Raw genomic sequence first — 17,400 nt, forward strand, 5'->3', positions numbered from 1 at the left:
GTTTTCAAATTCTTTGAAATTTAGCCTTTTCCTTACTCTTTCTCTCATTGCTGGACCTCACTGGACACAATATTGCTTACTCGAGAATATCCTTCACGCGATCTCCGAATCCACCGCCGTTTTTAGTCTTCATAGATTTTATTGAAGAAAAATAAAAATATTGGAATGGAAAAATGATTACGTTTATTTCTGCTTACATTTATGTGAGTGTTATTTTTATTTATTGTATAGATAAAGTCTTTTATGTTTAGAAACTTTGTCAATTTGGATTAAAAACTTTTCCAGCAAATACAATAGTATTTGATTTTTTGTCATGGATGATGTAAATGAAAGGACGATTAGCATGGAACTTCGGAGGCCGAGATTTATTCGCAAGTGCAGCACCTGTAATGAAAAATATAATTGTTATCATTAGAGTTTATTAAAAAGGAAAGGGACGATGTACAAGTAAATCGTAAGCATACAACAATATGATACGTCAAAATAGAATACACCAAGTATATAGATCACATGCAATTGGTACGCACGTAAAATAAAATAACAATTATAATTATAATTCTTTATCAAGTATTAGCCAAATCGTCCGTGAATGGTTGGCTAGTCACAACCAGATGTGTTTTCACTGACTGCTTATAAGCCTCATGCACTCATAAATATTATCTGTAGATAATTTCTACTTACACTTATATAATTTCCAACTAGAAGCGTTAAAATGTATTTTCAAAATATTAAACCTGTGCCATAAATGAAAATATAATTAAAATATAATAATTACCAGATGCTGCCGTTGCAATAGTACCCTCCTCGTCAACGACGATCACAGCCTTGTGTATTACTCTGGACAAGTAAATTTTATGAGGAGAAATAGGAGATAAATCAGCGGCGTTTTCATTGAACACATCTGTAAGCCCCATCTGCATCCAACAAATTATAAATTAACAAATAAATATAATTTATACTTTTTTAAATATATGTACATGAATACTGATAAATGATGAAAGACTATAAGGATATAAATTAATAAATATATGAAACCAAAATTTTATAGTGACGTCAGCAGACTTACATAGACATTACTTTAGCGACAAAAGTTATATTTTACCATTTACTGATATTCTATGGAGGAGCTAATGCACCGAAGATATTTGTTTTCTACAAAATTTTGTTTGAAATACATTAGTTCGTTATTTACAAATATTACTGATTATTTGTTTTCTTAATGGATCGTTTATTAAATACTGATTATCAGTTGATATGACCATTTTGGAGTATCATTTGGTAAAATCGCATATATACATCATTAGAAACTAAATGCCTCTTTACTCCAATGTCTTTGTGTACATAGTAAGTACTCTGAATAATCTTAAATGTGTTAATTACAAAATTTTAACAAAATTACAAAGGAATAGAAGGAAGATTTAGACACCTCGTCTATTTGTATTGTATATTTTCGCAAAGGTCGATCTTAGTCCCAAGATGGCGACTAAGAACGCGCTTTTAACTGCTTAAAAGCGATTGTGAATAGACTTTTCGACTTATCGCGCGCTACCAGCTGTTAGTGGTCTTGAGAGTGACCGTAAAAGAAGTTGTGAAACGGTTGCCTCTAAACCGACCATTAAATCATTTAAAAGCGCGCTATTAGCACTAAAATCTAGTTCTGAATATAGATTCTAAACTCCACACTGGTGCGAATTCCTACTAGCTTGTGTGGCAATTAAAGGTGTGTAATACCGAAGTGTGGAGTTTAAGGGTTATTAACCAAATATATACTGATAGCAAATAAATTCTAACCGTTTCAAGTACCACGTTCATGACGAAATCTGACGTCACATTAAAACGCGGAAGTCGAAGATCCACGTCATCCCCGAAGTATTCACTTTTAGATTGCGCCAAGTCATTTATGAGTCGAGAAAAATTTCTCTGAGGTAATTTTTCTAAAATGACATCTATACTGTTTTTATTCCCATGTCGAGGTAACATGACAATCATCGATAACCGATTTTCCTGAAACAATGAGGTAATTTTTTATTACTCAACTGGAACGCACTATATTCACGTATTGACTCTAAGATATAATAGCGGAATGATATACAGTCGATTCTTGAGCAAAATGTAATTTTTTTAACAGATCATAAACAATACAATCCTTAGTGAATCGCACGTGGCTTTCCATAAAATCACGGATATAAAAATATAATATATTTCAGTATAAAACCGTGGACATGCATGATTTTTTAAGAAAGATTGTATGCTTACCAGAGATTTTTTTTCATTTTTTTTTCGATCTGTCCAAAAAAAGATTTTAAATTGAATTTGGCGAAGTCTTTTTTATCACTGTACAGTCGAAACTCCTTATAAGCTTATATGAAATATGAAAATTATCAGTTTTTTTTTCAACAGCATTATAAAGCATTTCCATTCTCTGATAATTCGTTAGATAAGGTATTACTGTATGATGATCATAGTTGAAGCCATTGTAAATTAATGTTCTTATACATATAATATAATAATTATTATTATGAGCTACACTAAATGTTATTCAACAAAATATTCGAATGCTCACCTTTCCGTAAGGAATTTCTATAACATTCGCATCCAACTCTTGATCAGCTACAAAAGCATAAGGTCCTTGTGAAGACATCATGTCAACTTCCCCAATAGTCTTTCCATCTTCATCATAAAATGATTCTCTTGTCGTTAAATCCCGATCGAATGGAAGACTCCATTGTCCTTGGAAATATACGGCATTTGCCAAAACTAACTGGGCATCTCGTAAATCTTCTTCTAATAACAGATCAGGGATTTTTCCATGAGTGTTTAACTTAACCCAATCATTTATCACGCGAGTTGCCTCGACAGGCTTATGAAAATTTATAGAGATTGTTGGGCATTGGTACAGATGCTCTGCAGTAGATTCAAAATCTCTTTTCAAGGGTCTGTTTATGTCGAAGAAAATTGCCTTGACAAACTCCACTGAGACCGTCGAAGTGTTCACCTAATAAATAAATAAATATATATTATATACGTATTTCCTTGAAGTCTTTTCTTTACCCAGATCGGCCATCTTGAATTATAATGTCATACATATGTGGAAAAACATGTGTCTCTCCATTTATAGAAACAAATCAGTTTTTGGGATTTATCCTCGACTAATTATCTTCCTTATATCCATTGGCTGCGATCTATGCACCGTTTAAGGATTCTGAATGTGTTTAACCTTGATAATGAACAGCAAAAAAGATCGTATGTTTCTGTCATACGGCTAACATACGTCTCATACGTATTTGCAATTCTATTGCATATTCAATATACCTTTCACACCAAATGAAACATAAACCTTGACGTATAGATGAAAAATACCTCGTATTTTAAATTTCACGGCCAAGATTGTCCAATAATCGAAAAAAGCGAGAATTGCGATTTGTCTATTTAAACGATCTTTGACGTTATTTTTTGTGTTTAAGGAGGCACCGAATTTCTTATTTATCTTATGAGTGAAATCTCAATAAGAATCGCAAATAGTAGGATTTTTACAGAGATTATTTGTCAAACAGCGGAATTGAGCAGGCACTCTGTAAGGTTAACGATCATTTTGAAACTACTTTAATAATAATTAATTCAAGACTGAAAGAGTGATCCATTATTCTTTCAGTTTGGGTCAATTATTGCGAATGTGATAGCAAAATGATAGCTAACCTTGTAGAATATGTGCCGAACTCCACTTTGCGGAAAATTCTGTGTCAAAGTTTATATTTTACAAGGAAGGTAATGAAAATTATAGATATTATTTTATTCCGGTAAATATTATCACAGCTTAATTTCTTTACTCCACCCAGAACCGTGTCTTTCATTTTCGAATTAACTAGTTGAAAATGTGTTTCCTCTGGACAAAATATGAAATATGTTTATATTGCATACACAAAAAATACTATATTAAATGTGCGTTTAACTGCATTGACTGTTTAGACAGAGATATGAACTATATTACCGTAGTTCATACTTTTTATTATTATGCTACGAGATCTATATATTCACATTCTATCAAAACGTAGTACATAAATTATTTTCTAAATTCCGATCGGGGCACGGAAGAGTCTATTTTTAAAATATCTTCTAGTACATAGCATGAAATATTAATATCTTTGGACGTGTATATTATTTATTTACAAGTGTTTTTCTCGTTTAACGTCATACGTACAAGGACAATGAAATGTCTATAATTAGATGATTACTTTATTTTTCCGATTATAAACATTCTTTCTTGCCATCCCATTACAAGAGTTTCAAATTTTGTCTTTAGTTTGTGAATTGTCAAAAAAATGAAAAATACTAAACTTTAGAGATATAGTAATCTTAGAAAACGTAAGATAGGGCATGAAACATATGTTCTTAAAAGCTCATAAAAATATAAAAATTTATAGCTTTACTTTGTAATTTATTGAATTTGAATGATTTAAAATTAATGGATCTAATATGGAAATACTACTATAAATAATTAAGTATTGGGTCAGTCTTAACTATGAAAGTCTGATTATTCTATAATATTAGGTCATTAAGTATGAAATGTCCGATCATCTCAAGTACTTTCAGTTCGAAATCGGACATTTCATCCTTGATGACCTAATATTTTGCAGCACAGTAATAATCAGAATATAGATTACAGAAGAATAATGAGCATGACAAGTGTGTACGTGTACTAGCTTTACTTAAGGAGGTATCAGCACCATCACAATAATAGTATTCTTATTTCGATCAATACCCTGTATATCGTTCATTAAAAAATATTTCCTACGTAAGGTATTCCCTTTGAAACAAGTGGAAGAATAGAGATTCATCAATTTTTAGTTTTCACGTCACATATTGTTTATATGTATAAAGTAGTAAAAAATGAATAAAAAAAATTCTAAGATTTTTTATTAAAAAATCGTCGTAGTCATATATAATGTAAAAAAGCGCCTCTTAAAAATCTAATCCACTTTCAGCACCTAGAAGCTGAGATATCTCGGAAAAGAACATAGCTGTTTCAAGATATGAAGTATATCTATATAGGGCAATTTTTACTATTTTAATTCCTTATATCTCTGTAAGTAGATGGTTTAATAATACTGAAATTTCACTCAAGATGTATCCCATCATACTGAACGACATATTTTCATGACGAACTTCATTCTTTAATTTTAAGAAACGGAGTAGCTACCTTAATAAAAGAAAAACAAACGTGTCTTACCTGCAAGGCTTCATCTATGGCTCGATATCCTGCTATCGTGAGTCTTCGATCACTTGGTAATCCCAATACATTCATCAGTTGTTCATTTGTTTTACCTTTCGAACCTTCCCAAAGCAAAACCAATAAAGCCCAAATGCTAAATGGCGAGAGTACAAGATTTAACCTCGAGCCGGCTGCGTTGACAGTCTCCTGCATAATAATTGAATATGAAGATGCAAAGAATATGCGGTGAACGAACAATAGAACAATGAAGTAGAAAATAAAAGATGAGAGAAGTGAATCCAAACTTCACATTTGTGTGTATCCATTCGCATACGATATTCGCAGGGATGAGTTTTAGAACGCGATAATCCTTATACATTGATTATACAAGCTTTTGCCACATTGAAGTTCCTCGTATGTATTCAAATGCAAAGTACAATTTCTTCTTAATATTATTATAAGAACGTAACATCGCAATAAAATTAAATAAAATATTTAATAGAAATTAATAATGTTAAAACAGTGAAACAAGTTTCAAGAGCGCATAGAAAATTATTTTTTTCAAGAACATTGATATATGTATAACTGAATGTTATCTTGATTCGAATTTTAATATTCGATAAGGTTCGTAACACATGTCGCTCAATTATTTCTCACGTATTCGCTTTCTATGAATATAATATCAGTATTGAGATACATGTTACTTAAACAACAAAAATTACGTACCTTGAAGAGGTTTAAAGTAAAGTTCTCCAATCCTTGAGATAGAAGGATTCTCGATGGCTCATCTACGATTTTGATCGAGTTGCCTATATCATTTTCTATATTTTTGTCACCAACGGCGTATGGCAACTTTATGGAAAACAGCAGTAGAGCCACAAGATAAGTCCAACCTATAATCAAACGAAAAATATTTTTTTCACAAATTTTCAGTTCAGTATCCTTTGCTCGAGATAGTGTATATGTAAATCAATCCACACAAAAATTTAACTATAGGTGTCATTTAAAGAATTTCGAAGCTGCCTAACGCATTTTGTGGATATTTCTAGTAATCCATCATTAAATAAACTAAAAGCACAACACAATTTTAGGAACAATTAACTTTAATTGAAGTAAAGAACCAAGTCAATTGATATTTTTAATCCTGAAATATTTGCAATCGTCCATCCCGTTCGCATTGTTTTCACATCTCTTACTGTTGTAGATAGCCGGTCCGTAAATAAGATGTTTTCTTTTTTGACAGATCGAAAACAATAAGATCTTTAGCAAATCAGACTTAGCTTTCTATAAAATTGTTAGAAGTTTCTATGGAATATATGTTAGAAGATAAAATGTAATATATTTTAGTGTAAACCACGCACCTAGAAGCATAAATTGTATGCGAAGGTATGTATGATTTGCTAGAGATTTCATTATTTTCAGATCTTTTAAACGGCACATTTTACTCATGGCCAGAATATAACCAACACGGATGAATCACGTTTTTTTCATTAAGCTATTATGCATGCCGAACTGCGGCCAAGGCTGTCTTTATAACAGTGAAAGTAGTCTTTGGTATGTTGAATTCTGGTGGGAATCGAATTTATCTATGACCGTGTGGATAACTGTAGATCATCATCAAGAATCTCTTATTGATACTTTAATTTGGTAGGAACATAAGCCCACCCAAGGAGAAAGACGAAAGATTCTCATGGTATAAATTATGCTGGTTGTGCTAAGACTGTGTTATGCTAATACATTCAAATTATTTCCATGTTACTCTTGTACGTGGTCAATTAAAAAAATAGGGTATTAGCGTGAAAAGTGACTCCTGTTTATGATTCCAGGTATGCAGCATTTTGAATATTTAAGGAAATTGTGCTGTACGGATTTAATTCTTAAATCAAATAATTCCTGTTTTATTATTTGGCTCGTTGTAAGAAGAATCGCGTTATATGAAAACAGTAGTCGCGATACCTTTGGCACGTTATAGGAATTCGCGTTATACGGGAGTCTATTGTACTACCTATTATGAAAACTACTGTTGCTATCTGAGTGCACATGTTTAGTTAAAAATTGAAGTGATTTTTATAAAATAATGTACATCTATTGGTCGATTTGTGTATATTTCGCGATATATCCGAAATTCTGAACGAACCTCTGGACCGATCGGATTGAAAACTAGAATAAAATTTTTTAAGTTTTCGATATGGAGGAAACAGTAATACTTGTAGTTTGATAGTAGACCTCGCCACAAAATTGCATTTACGCGAAATTAATTTTGTTGGGTCGACAACTACATAAGATACAACCATGAGGTTCATTCAGACATGCCTCGAGTTAAACCAGTTTATTCTCATATATTAATTTGTCCTATAGGTAAATTCGATTTCGTAAACAAGGATGTACACTAGAACGAATTTTTGTATTAGAACAGTTGCGCAGGAAAAAAAATAATTATATACAATCAGTTTTATTTAGATATTTCCTAGAAATTTATGGGGGATTCCATGAATTTTACGGTCGATTCTGGGAATCGCACGCGACCGAGAACCTTCTAGAACATTCTAGAACCTTCTGGAAGCATCGACGATTCGCATCCGTGCTAAGTCGCGAAGGATCGCTTCCAGAGCAGGCGGTCCTCTCGCGCGACGTTTTAAGGCAGCCCCTTCCCCCCGCCCCAGAGAGCCTTCTAGAAGCTTCGATGAACCCGTGCATGTTCGTGCCGGCTTCAGACAGCAGCCCTCAGCCGGTTTGACATCGAACGTTATCTCGCAGAATTGCGCATCGCTGATGCAGCCCTGCAGAAAGTTTCTTTCCTAACCTTGAACTTTATCGCGCAGATTAGTGCGTATTTAAAGTACGACAAGCGGCATTCTCTTTGCGCGCAGTGCCGAAGAGCGGTTTCAAGAACTTTTGCGTCCAGGTTGATCCCAAGAAACGATACCCTCCCCATGCAGGTTTCGGACGGCAGCTTCCTCATCCCACGGAGAAGCTTCGCGAATTCCCCAACCCCCAGCCCCGTGCAGGTTCGTGCAAGTCGAAACTCTTCTCGCAACCTTTCTATAAGCGCAGTGGCGAGTTCAGTCATTCTAGAAAAATCTATATATCGGTTGTTCAATTGCGCAATGCCGAACGTTGTCTCGCAGAGCGTGCATAATGCAGTCGATAATGCAGTTCCTCATCATCCGAGGTGTCAAATTACTCGTAGGAGATACGTAAGCGCGTGACGCAATTTCGTAGGAGGAGGAGGGCTAAGGTTCATCCGAATATTCCAGGATGTAAGTCCCTCCATCTGAAAGATGCATGGACCTTGACATTGATTCCAGGAGTTTCAGTCGGCGGTCCGATTCCTAAAAATTTGCGAAACCTCCCATAAAATGTGTTGAATATTCATAAAAGCTGTGGTACCGTCATCTTTGAGCTTTTCTTTCTCTTTCTGCTCTACCGAGCAGACGTTATTCAGCACTATATGTACATATATTCACATAGCAAAAAGGTTCGTGTCTGAATCATAAAGACACCAATATCCGACTGTCCATATAGAGTTTTTTGAGGCAAAAGTATGCTGGTTGGTATGGTCTATGTAAATAAAAGATTATTCGAATTTTAAGATTATATTAGAAGAACAAAGAGAATATCTTCCGTGCACAGGCTTATCTCCCTATCAGGTCTGTATTGAATTTCTTAAATTTGAATTGCGATTACGCATAGGTATACATTGTGACGTTATTTTTTAACGACACAAAAAGTCCCGTATTGATAACCTCCGTTTTTCAACTTCGCGACGCATTTACGTCCCTTTTCCAATAGAATCTAATGCAAACGGGCAGGAACTCCAGGGTCATAGGCTAATTATTGAACACTAAGCTAATACCAAACTGTACAAATATTTCATACGTCACGACCACCCTCATCACCGGTACCGAGCCATCGAAACAACTAGAAAGCAACGAAGGAGGATAAGCAGCTCTTACGCCAAGGAACGTAGAGAGCTGCCATGTCGACCTGACGATTTTACCCTATATTGGACCCTACCCGGAAAAGAGTACGGAGGGTCACCCAAAAAGACAGCACAATGGACTTAACCTCACCTTTCGTTTTGTATCGCCGGTATCGACAGTCCACAGTATGTGGACTAGTACCGAAGACGAAGAAGTTTCGAGTTCCGCGAGGTTCCTCGTGCTGGATGTTCAGAGGGCTGCACAGTGGAGGCACCATAACTGACTTACCACAGGAGACAGAAACGACCAGACCTATCGGAGTCATCAGGATCCTAGCGAATATCGTCGAGGACAGGGCCCGTCTCATCGCCACCAGAGGCCACTAGACACCCCTGAGCTACAGCAGCGAGGCTGTGACTATGTTCCGCGTGGCTAGCGAGCTTACGACCCGACCCGTATGTCAAAGTGTTGCGTTCAGTCCGCGATTGGAACTTTTATTTTTCGCCATCCGGCCGAGTATCCTATCGAATATTTTCGGAATCCATCTCGTACGGGTAAGGCGATTGAGCCACAGATGGCACCATGGGCATTTATCTTGTAAGTAACAATTACGTATGGAAAATATTAGAATTTCCTAATGAATGATGTAATAGATATAACATATCTCATGTGTGAACTACTATACCTGTTAATAGGAAACTGTAGAATTGCCCATATGTAACTTTTAACTTGTGTCTACTGCGATATTAATGTGCATTGATTGGTATGCTAGAAATATATGTATACTGCTTCCTACGTGGCAATAAAATCTAGCGGACGAATAGCCATGAGTTAATAGCGAGATTTAGGAACGTCATAAACATTAAAACTGATTGGACCACTCACACCATTCTGAAAATTATTACTAGACTGCTTATTTACATTTGAGTACCACTGCTAATGTTATTACATGGTTTAAGTGTGATTACATTTGACGTTTATGACTATCTAAGAAAAACTGCATATCTCGTTCAATTCCATGAAGGTCAGTCGCGCTCTTTCGCGCGGTATATTGTCACTTTAATTGAAACACGAAGGGGCGACATTTACGTGTAAAACGCTTATCGCATATGTACGTAAACGCGACATGCAAAAGATGTTACGTAGTCTGATTTGCAGTTTAATTAATTAAAATAAATTAATAAATTTAGTTTAATCCTATCTTATTCCGTACTGTTAATTTGTCACGCTGGAACCGTACAGATGAGTAAATTATGTTCGATCCATTTTTCAATGCGTAAATGTGGCTTACAAAATTGGAAAAAATTCATATACCTTCTTTGATCCTTCTAAAGAATTACTAGAATAATAAATTGGAAAAATAATTTTTTTAGAAGGAAAATGATGATTCCACGACTTTTAACTTTCGACAAATCGATACTGTTAAAAATTATACTGACTCCGTAAAGAAATATTACATAGATACGCGCAAAAACATATGACTTTATATCTTTTTATTTATTAATATTTAAATGAGAACGATTAGGAATAACATAATTAGAACGAACATAGTACCAACTAAAATTCCTAAAATTTAATATTTCTTAGTTAGATTTCAACAATTTTTCACTTTCGTATTTTATCTCTAGTTTCCCGCTTATTTTTGCTATCCAGGTTACTGTCTTTTCTCCTCCCTTCTTCTCTTTTCTTGCCTTTTTTTTTCATTCAAACGTCTTCTTTTTATATATAATAACATTTTTTCTTATCTTTCATTTTCTCTTTATGTGTTTCTTCGCTGCAATTAATAATTACTGCCTTTTCGTGCAATCCATCGTCTCTTGTTTTCGGCTAAATATATATTCTTTTGTTTTTTCACATCTTTTCTTTTTTCTTTTCGCTATACTCTGTTTTTAAATTTCGTGATTCTGTGTCCTTTTTATTGCTTTTCTCTTTATGATTTCGGTCCGTATCTTGTTCGTCTTCTGATCTGTTTTCTCATCTTTTTTTGATCTTTGCTCGCTTTCAACTTTTCTGTCTCATTTACGTTGCTTCTCTGTGATAAATTTTTCCAATCCTTTCTCTTATCATTGATTTCCCCTTTATAACTTACATTTGCTCTCATTTCAGCCTCTTCTGATGTATTTCTTCTTGCTCCATTTTCTGTCTGCTTTTCTATCTCTGTCCTTCGATGACCTTTTTCCCCTCTTTTCTGATATTCACGACTTTGTTCTTCGATCATTTAAAAATTTAGAATAGATACGCTTTATGAAATTGTATTTGTTTAGAACACTCCAACGCTGCTGTATTTTTGCGTGCGCTAAGCGCACGTGTTTCTCTAGTCATTTAAAAAATTTCTTCTTCCAAATCATGCACTGATTTTTTATTTTTTATTCATTATTATATTTACCCGAATATGTTCTGATAAACTTTAAAACTTTTCGTTTGTCAGGGTTTTTAAGCATCATGCACATCTGTGCGATTTAGCGATTAAAATCAGTTATTGATAATTTTATATAATGTTTTTTTATTTTTGTCAACTATGCTATGAAGGGAAAGTCATAAAATCACCATTTAGGTAAAAAAATACATTGAACTCGTGGAGCGACTGTAATTACTGAGAATGCAGTTGTAAACCAATTGAAGAATCTCCTTCGTTCTCCTTATCATAGGTCTGTGTCATCCGTTTGAAATTATTAGGACCAATGATTATTTTTATTAATTTCCTGACACTAATTTCTTAAAATTTTTTTTTAAATTTTTATAGATAAATATAGAGCAAATTAATCATATTACCATTAATGCCACTTGCTAGTACATATAAGTTAACTCTAAAACAAATACATTTATAAAGTATTTCAGTACAATTCGAAAGTCAATTTTTCTTGTAAATGTTAACCAAATCATATTTAATTCATCTGAAATTTTAATCTCAAGAATATTTGTATGCAAATAATCAGTAGAAATAGAGAATATTTGTAATTCTGAACATGCACTATTTAAAACCCCAACTATTCGAAATCTGCAAACATTGTGTATAAGGTGTGCCGGCGTAGGGCCGTTAGTCACTCTTTCAAACTTGCCCATAAGAATATATGTATAACTTTTGCATACAAAAATTTACGGCGACAAATGCTTAAGATATTCTCGAATGTTCCAATGGACGGGTGTCTGACATTAACTACATATGTATGTCGGCTAGCAAATATGTCCTTTAGTGTAGGCACAGATTCTACTCAGCCTCCGTAAACGTTCTTTACATCATATGTAAACGAGGTAAGCCTCATTTCAACTTTACGTAAAAAAAAACATTTTTCGACTTAAAAAATGGGAAAGTATTATAATAAGTCTCGATACACTTCAAAAATACTTAAATTAATGGAACCGATCAGAAGAATTATTTGTTTATAAATTACAATAATGCTGAGTACCTGTGCTAAAATTTGGGCAGGGACGCAACGAGCGACGCCGTGGCGTTTCGTTCATGCACACGCTCTGTCGCTCGCACGGCCTACGGTACGTAAAAAAATCCTGCACACTCTCCTCTCTTACCTTTACACCATTAATGACGCTTATCTACATTCAAGATTACATTTTCTTTCAAAATTTGTATATATTTGTATATATTTCTAGAAAAATGAACTTACAAATTAAATTGATATGCCTTTAAATATTTTTGACAACCGAATATATTTTTCTCATTCACGTCATCACAATGTATTTATATTTTATATTTGTAACAATATACGTAGATTTGAATCCTTAGAACTTCTTTGATATATTCAGTTGAGCAACAAAAACTTGTGATATCCCCGCAAAAAACACTTACGTCTAAAAAAACTACAGGAGTGCTGTGAATTCCTCTAACAAAAAGTATTGAAATTATATTATTAATGCCAGGTACATAAGACACTACTATATCTGAGTTTTTTTTATTTTAATTACCTAGTTCAGCAAAAAAACGACACGATTCTAGCAATCCATAATTACACCGCCATATACCAGCAATAAATATGTGTGCTAATGTAAAGAATTAATCGAGAAAAAGCGAAATGATGTAAAATAATGGATCATGTATGTTATTTCATGAATGTTATTTCCGTCGCATGTGCTACAAGTTGTGGAAACTCAGTTCCTTCCTTCCTTTCCTTTATGGATGTATCCCCAATGGGGAACATGTGCCTATAACTGATCCTATAAAATCAAGTTTGGAAGTTTAACACTAGATGGCGCTGTACTTCGCGAGACAGGTTATATGTAATTGAGGAGTGTGTAGACCTACAGAGTTTATATACCGAATCCAAGCAGAGTTTGGCGAAATCCGTATGATTATTCACTTAGATTTTCTTATGAAAACCTATTGATGAATGCCACTGGGAGTTGGGTGTGAGCTCCGAGAATCTTTCAGTCCTGAATCCGCTACCTTAACCAATGAGCTACGGTCGTCTTGGAAATGCGGTTTATGCGACCAAAAAGTTTTTGCATTATACAGTCATTGACCATGCACAGCCGTTCCACACGAGAGGCCATTCTGACTGTCTCTCAGATCGTGGCAACACCGCCGCCTTATTACGTCTTTTACTGACAATGAGTTAACCGTGCTGGCACAAGTAGACAAAGTTTTGGAAGTGAATAGCTAGCAATGTCGAGCTAGTTACGTTATGAAGGACGATTTAATAAAAGAAATATCTTGGCTAAATACTGTAAAACTACAATTATGCATACGAAATATTATGAAAAAAAAGGAAATAAAACGTTTAATTGAGTTTCATGATTCATACTTTAAAATTATTTTTGGCATGAAACTCCAATTTTAATGTTATTTCATTTACCACGTGATTCGGTACATAACGTGCGATCAAATATTTCAAATATACCGCTCGATTTACGACGATCAGTCTCCTACACACTTGCCAGATCCTCACATTCTTATTTATCCCCTCCCGTACATGGAACATAAATTTTGAACTTGCAAGGGCCGTATTTTGAAATTAAGAAGAATCGTATTTTCAAATAATATGAATCATTAAATTCATATAGATTTTCTGTACACTGTTTTTCTATTCAATCGTTTTCTATCGTGATCTGACATTTATTTCGAACACTATAGTTAAATATCATCCTGTGCTACTAGTTTGATGTAGGCTATACGTGCAGAAGAAGAAAACTTTCAGAATTACCTCGGCTTTGGATTGGTCAATGTTCTTTTAATTGCGCGTGCATATAATGGTATCCACTGTAATTGTATTAATTAGTAACCCATTAATAATAATGAGTACACACAAATTTTCGAATTTTCCACACTTTCAAGTCAGCGATACAACCGTCGTAAGCGTGACGTAAAATGTAGTCCAATGAGCATATACCTATAAATTCATAAAATCTTAAAGACCCGTGCTCATTGACCTACACGTTATGTTTATAGAACTCTTAAGTGCATTGGCCTGTACATACACATATAACTATGCAATATTACTCGCTCTTCGCATTCATTTCGAACTCGAAGTACAGTGATTCTCAAGCAGATTAAGTTTAAAATAGCATACACTATTTGGGACGCAATAGGTGATATTGTCATTATCATTAATACAAAAATATATTATAGTAATCTAATATTAATAGAAAAATTTGCACAATAAAAGCTAATTACTTCATACAATTGTTTCATCAAATAAGTATAGTTATGGAAATAAACACGGATATATGCAATGCAAAAAATAACGAATATTTTTTTTTTAAGAAAGGACAATCGAATGAGGTACGTGTATACATTTTTTAAAACGTTATACATACACATAACAGTTTAAAAGATCGAACAAAGTATCAAAGACATGAAAAACATTGTAAAACTAGAAAGGATAGCAGCGTAGATTGGAAATAAATAAATGACAGCGCAAAAAGATAATACAGAAGAGATGCTGATACTCACATGTAGATTCGAAGAATTTCATTTCCGGGTGAGTCAAGGAATTTTTAACTAGTTAATAAGAACCGAGGTATTGACAGAAGCAGAGTTCATTAAATGTCGAAAACATTCACGGATCTGAAGGCTCTGGAGTCATTACAAGCACTGGTGGCTGTGCGAAGAACTTCACTATATGCTACGGGAGAAGTAGCTGATAATGAGAAATAGTCAGCGTCCTCCACGTGAAATCCCCACCATCCGCTCTACACCATGATACACATATCTACGTGTAAATACAGTTTACACGACTGGAAATTCACCATCCCGTTAACTCTTCTTTAGGAAATCCCAGGCTCTAGAGAACTGTGACTCAAATCAATTACCAAATGCCACGCTCCTTCCGAATCCTCACAGCATTTTATATCCATAGGATATCCATAGAATGTCCATGATGTCTAATGCGAATATTCACTGGATATCTATATCCAGTTATGGATATCCTATAGATATCCCAAGGATATCCAAAGTTCCCTCTTTTGTATATTTAAATTTTTAAGTTTTTTTTTGGTCGGCATAGAAAAATTATTGAGCCTGATACTATACGAAGTGTGTGTCTCATGAATAAAAAATTATATAATCCTCATAAAAACATTAATAGTGCGTCACATTTTATTTTGAGAGCTGGATGCGAACCCCGAACCTTTCGATCGCGAACCCGCTACCTCAACCATTGAGCTACGGTCACCTCTTATAAAAATCATTACAGTGAGCACACTATTAACTGCATAAGATCAATCAATTCGTACACGTGCTGCTCCATTGCACTCGGAGGAACACGAAAGAGGAAAGGATAAATGGTGAGAAAGTAAACAATTAAGGACCTCACAAAACTACATCATTGGTCAATCTGATAATATTCCGCTAGTGCCAACGAATAGTGAAACTTTCATATGACGACGTAAAACTTGACATACAACATGGTTAACTGGAAAGCAAGATTCTTTTGTTACGACTTCCATTCTTTTAAAGATATGTTAATGCAAAACAAACTACTTAATGCCCTTGCCATCTACTGATTTTATATTTAAGATACATTATTGTTTCTGATACATGTATTTAAAAAAATGTATGGATTTCCAGAGAAATTACAGAATATCCACAAGTGAGAACATTGGATATCTTATGGATGTCAATTTAGATATTAATGATATCTTCTGGATATCCTATGGATATCTGCAGCCAAATTGGGATATCCTATGGATATCAAATGCTGTGTGGGTTTTTTCCCTGTGGCTATCTTCTTTTAATTACGCTTTGACACGAAAATGGTTTGGTTCTTGCTACATATAGCTTTTGTATCACGTACTTCTACGTAACCTCTGTTCAGGTTAACTTGTAAATCAGAATACGTATATGCATGTACATAAAATATCACATACTCGTTAAATAATTTCATTTGAATAATTATACCATATAAAAATGTAATGAACATATCCAAATATACACAAAAGAGCGGATCAGTAATGGATTAGTGATGGTTGAGTATTAAGCTGCTCTTATGTGTGTCCTAGGATTTTATAGCCTGTGTATCTATATAATGGCTAGGAGCTGCTGAAGAATACGTTAAATTTCTTCGATAAACCACTATAAGATATAATTGATGTCCATGACTGTTATTTATTGCATTCTACGAATGAAATCATCTTATAAAATTTATTAAAACCAGCAATAGTCATACCATGAGAATTTTACATTAGCGGTCAACAATTCAAAATCACAGCTAGAAGAATTTAATTTTCGACCATATCTTTAAGGAAAATAACTACTGGAACACATTACTCAAATACATTAATACAATAAATACAATGTATGCACAACATATGTTGTAAATAAAATTTGTTATTGATTATATCTCAACATTATAATTCACTTGGTCTACATTATACTGAGCATCGTATTTTAAAAACAATAATATAATAGTGATAATTTTGTAGTATTTCCTAGTAATTTTCTGTAAGAGCAAATGATTGTGTACTTTTCAGTTGTCGTTTTTAAAATACAACCTATGCAATATATATTTGATACAGTCGTTCCTTAACGGATCCGGCGACTGCGAAATTAACCACCGTTTCACGGTGGTTTCCATTACGGTGGTTTCGTGCAAAAAGAATACCAAAAATTTCGTTTGAAACATTATGCAAACCACCGTTCCTCCTTTTCTCCAAAATCAGCCGATCTTTCATATGGTGATTTCGACGGTGAAAACGGCTGAACAACACATTAGTCAGAAAAGCTCAATAATCTGATGGTTCCTCGTTGTACCATCAAACAAACCGATTTCAGTCTCGACGATAAAAACTGGCTAATAATTATTAATATACAACACA

At 34.1% G+C, this 17,400-nt stretch overlaps 1 protein-coding gene across 3 annotated transcripts; it reads right to left on the reverse strand.

Moving 5' to 3' along the window:
* Positions 1 to 160: 160 nt before the first annotated feature.
* On the reverse strand, positions 161 to 15,229 carry LOC107268028 (serine protease inhibitor 77Ba). Of its 3 annotated transcripts, none has more exons than XM_015740365.2 (7): positions 15,038 to 15,229; positions 5,936 to 6,102; positions 5,228 to 5,416; positions 2,564 to 2,995; positions 1,792 to 2,004; positions 776 to 914; positions 161 to 384 (listed from the first exon to the last, which is right to left on the reverse strand). In XM_015740365.2, exons 1-7 carry the CDS (start codon positions 15,057 to 15,059, stop codon positions 260 to 262), a joined length of 1,287 nt encoding a protein of 428 aa, XP_015595851.1. In that variant the 5' UTR covers positions 15,060 to 15,229; the 3' UTR covers positions 161 to 259. The 3 variants fall into 3 exon arrangements, with proteins under 3 accessions (XP_015595851.1, XP_015595850.1, XP_024941001.1); XM_015740364.2 differs by lacking the exon at positions 15,038 to 15,229 and adding an exon at positions 9,283 to 9,514; XM_025085233.1 differs by lacking the exons at positions 1,792 to 2,004; positions 15,038 to 15,229 and adding an exon at positions 9,283 to 9,517.
* Positions 15,230 to 17,400: the final 2,171 nt, after the last annotated feature.

This window comes from Cephus cinctus, unplaced genomic scaffold, assembly GCF_000341935.2.
Source record: "Cephus cinctus unplaced genomic scaffold, Ccin1 Ccin1_scaffold0462, whole genome shotgun sequence".
NCBI lineage: Eukaryota > Metazoa > Arthropoda > Insecta > Hymenoptera > Cephidae > Cephus > Cephus cinctus.

What these genes read in the sequence shown, in the direction of transcription:
- LOC107268028 (XM_015740364.2), bottom strand. Translation starts at nt 9,499, where the DNA reads ATGAGACGGGCCCTGTCCTCGACGATATTCGCTAGGATCCTGATGACT. An exon ending in TAGAAATTCCTTACGGAAAG is followed by an intron (nt 2,005 to 2,563) that starts GTGAGCATTCGA and finishes TCATTGTTTCAG; the next exon opens with GAAAATCGGTTATCGATGAT. An exon ending in TATTGCAACGGCAGCATCTG is followed by an intron (nt 385 to 775) that starts GTAATTATTATA and finishes TTTTCATTACAG; the next exon opens with GTGCTGCACTTGCGAATAAA.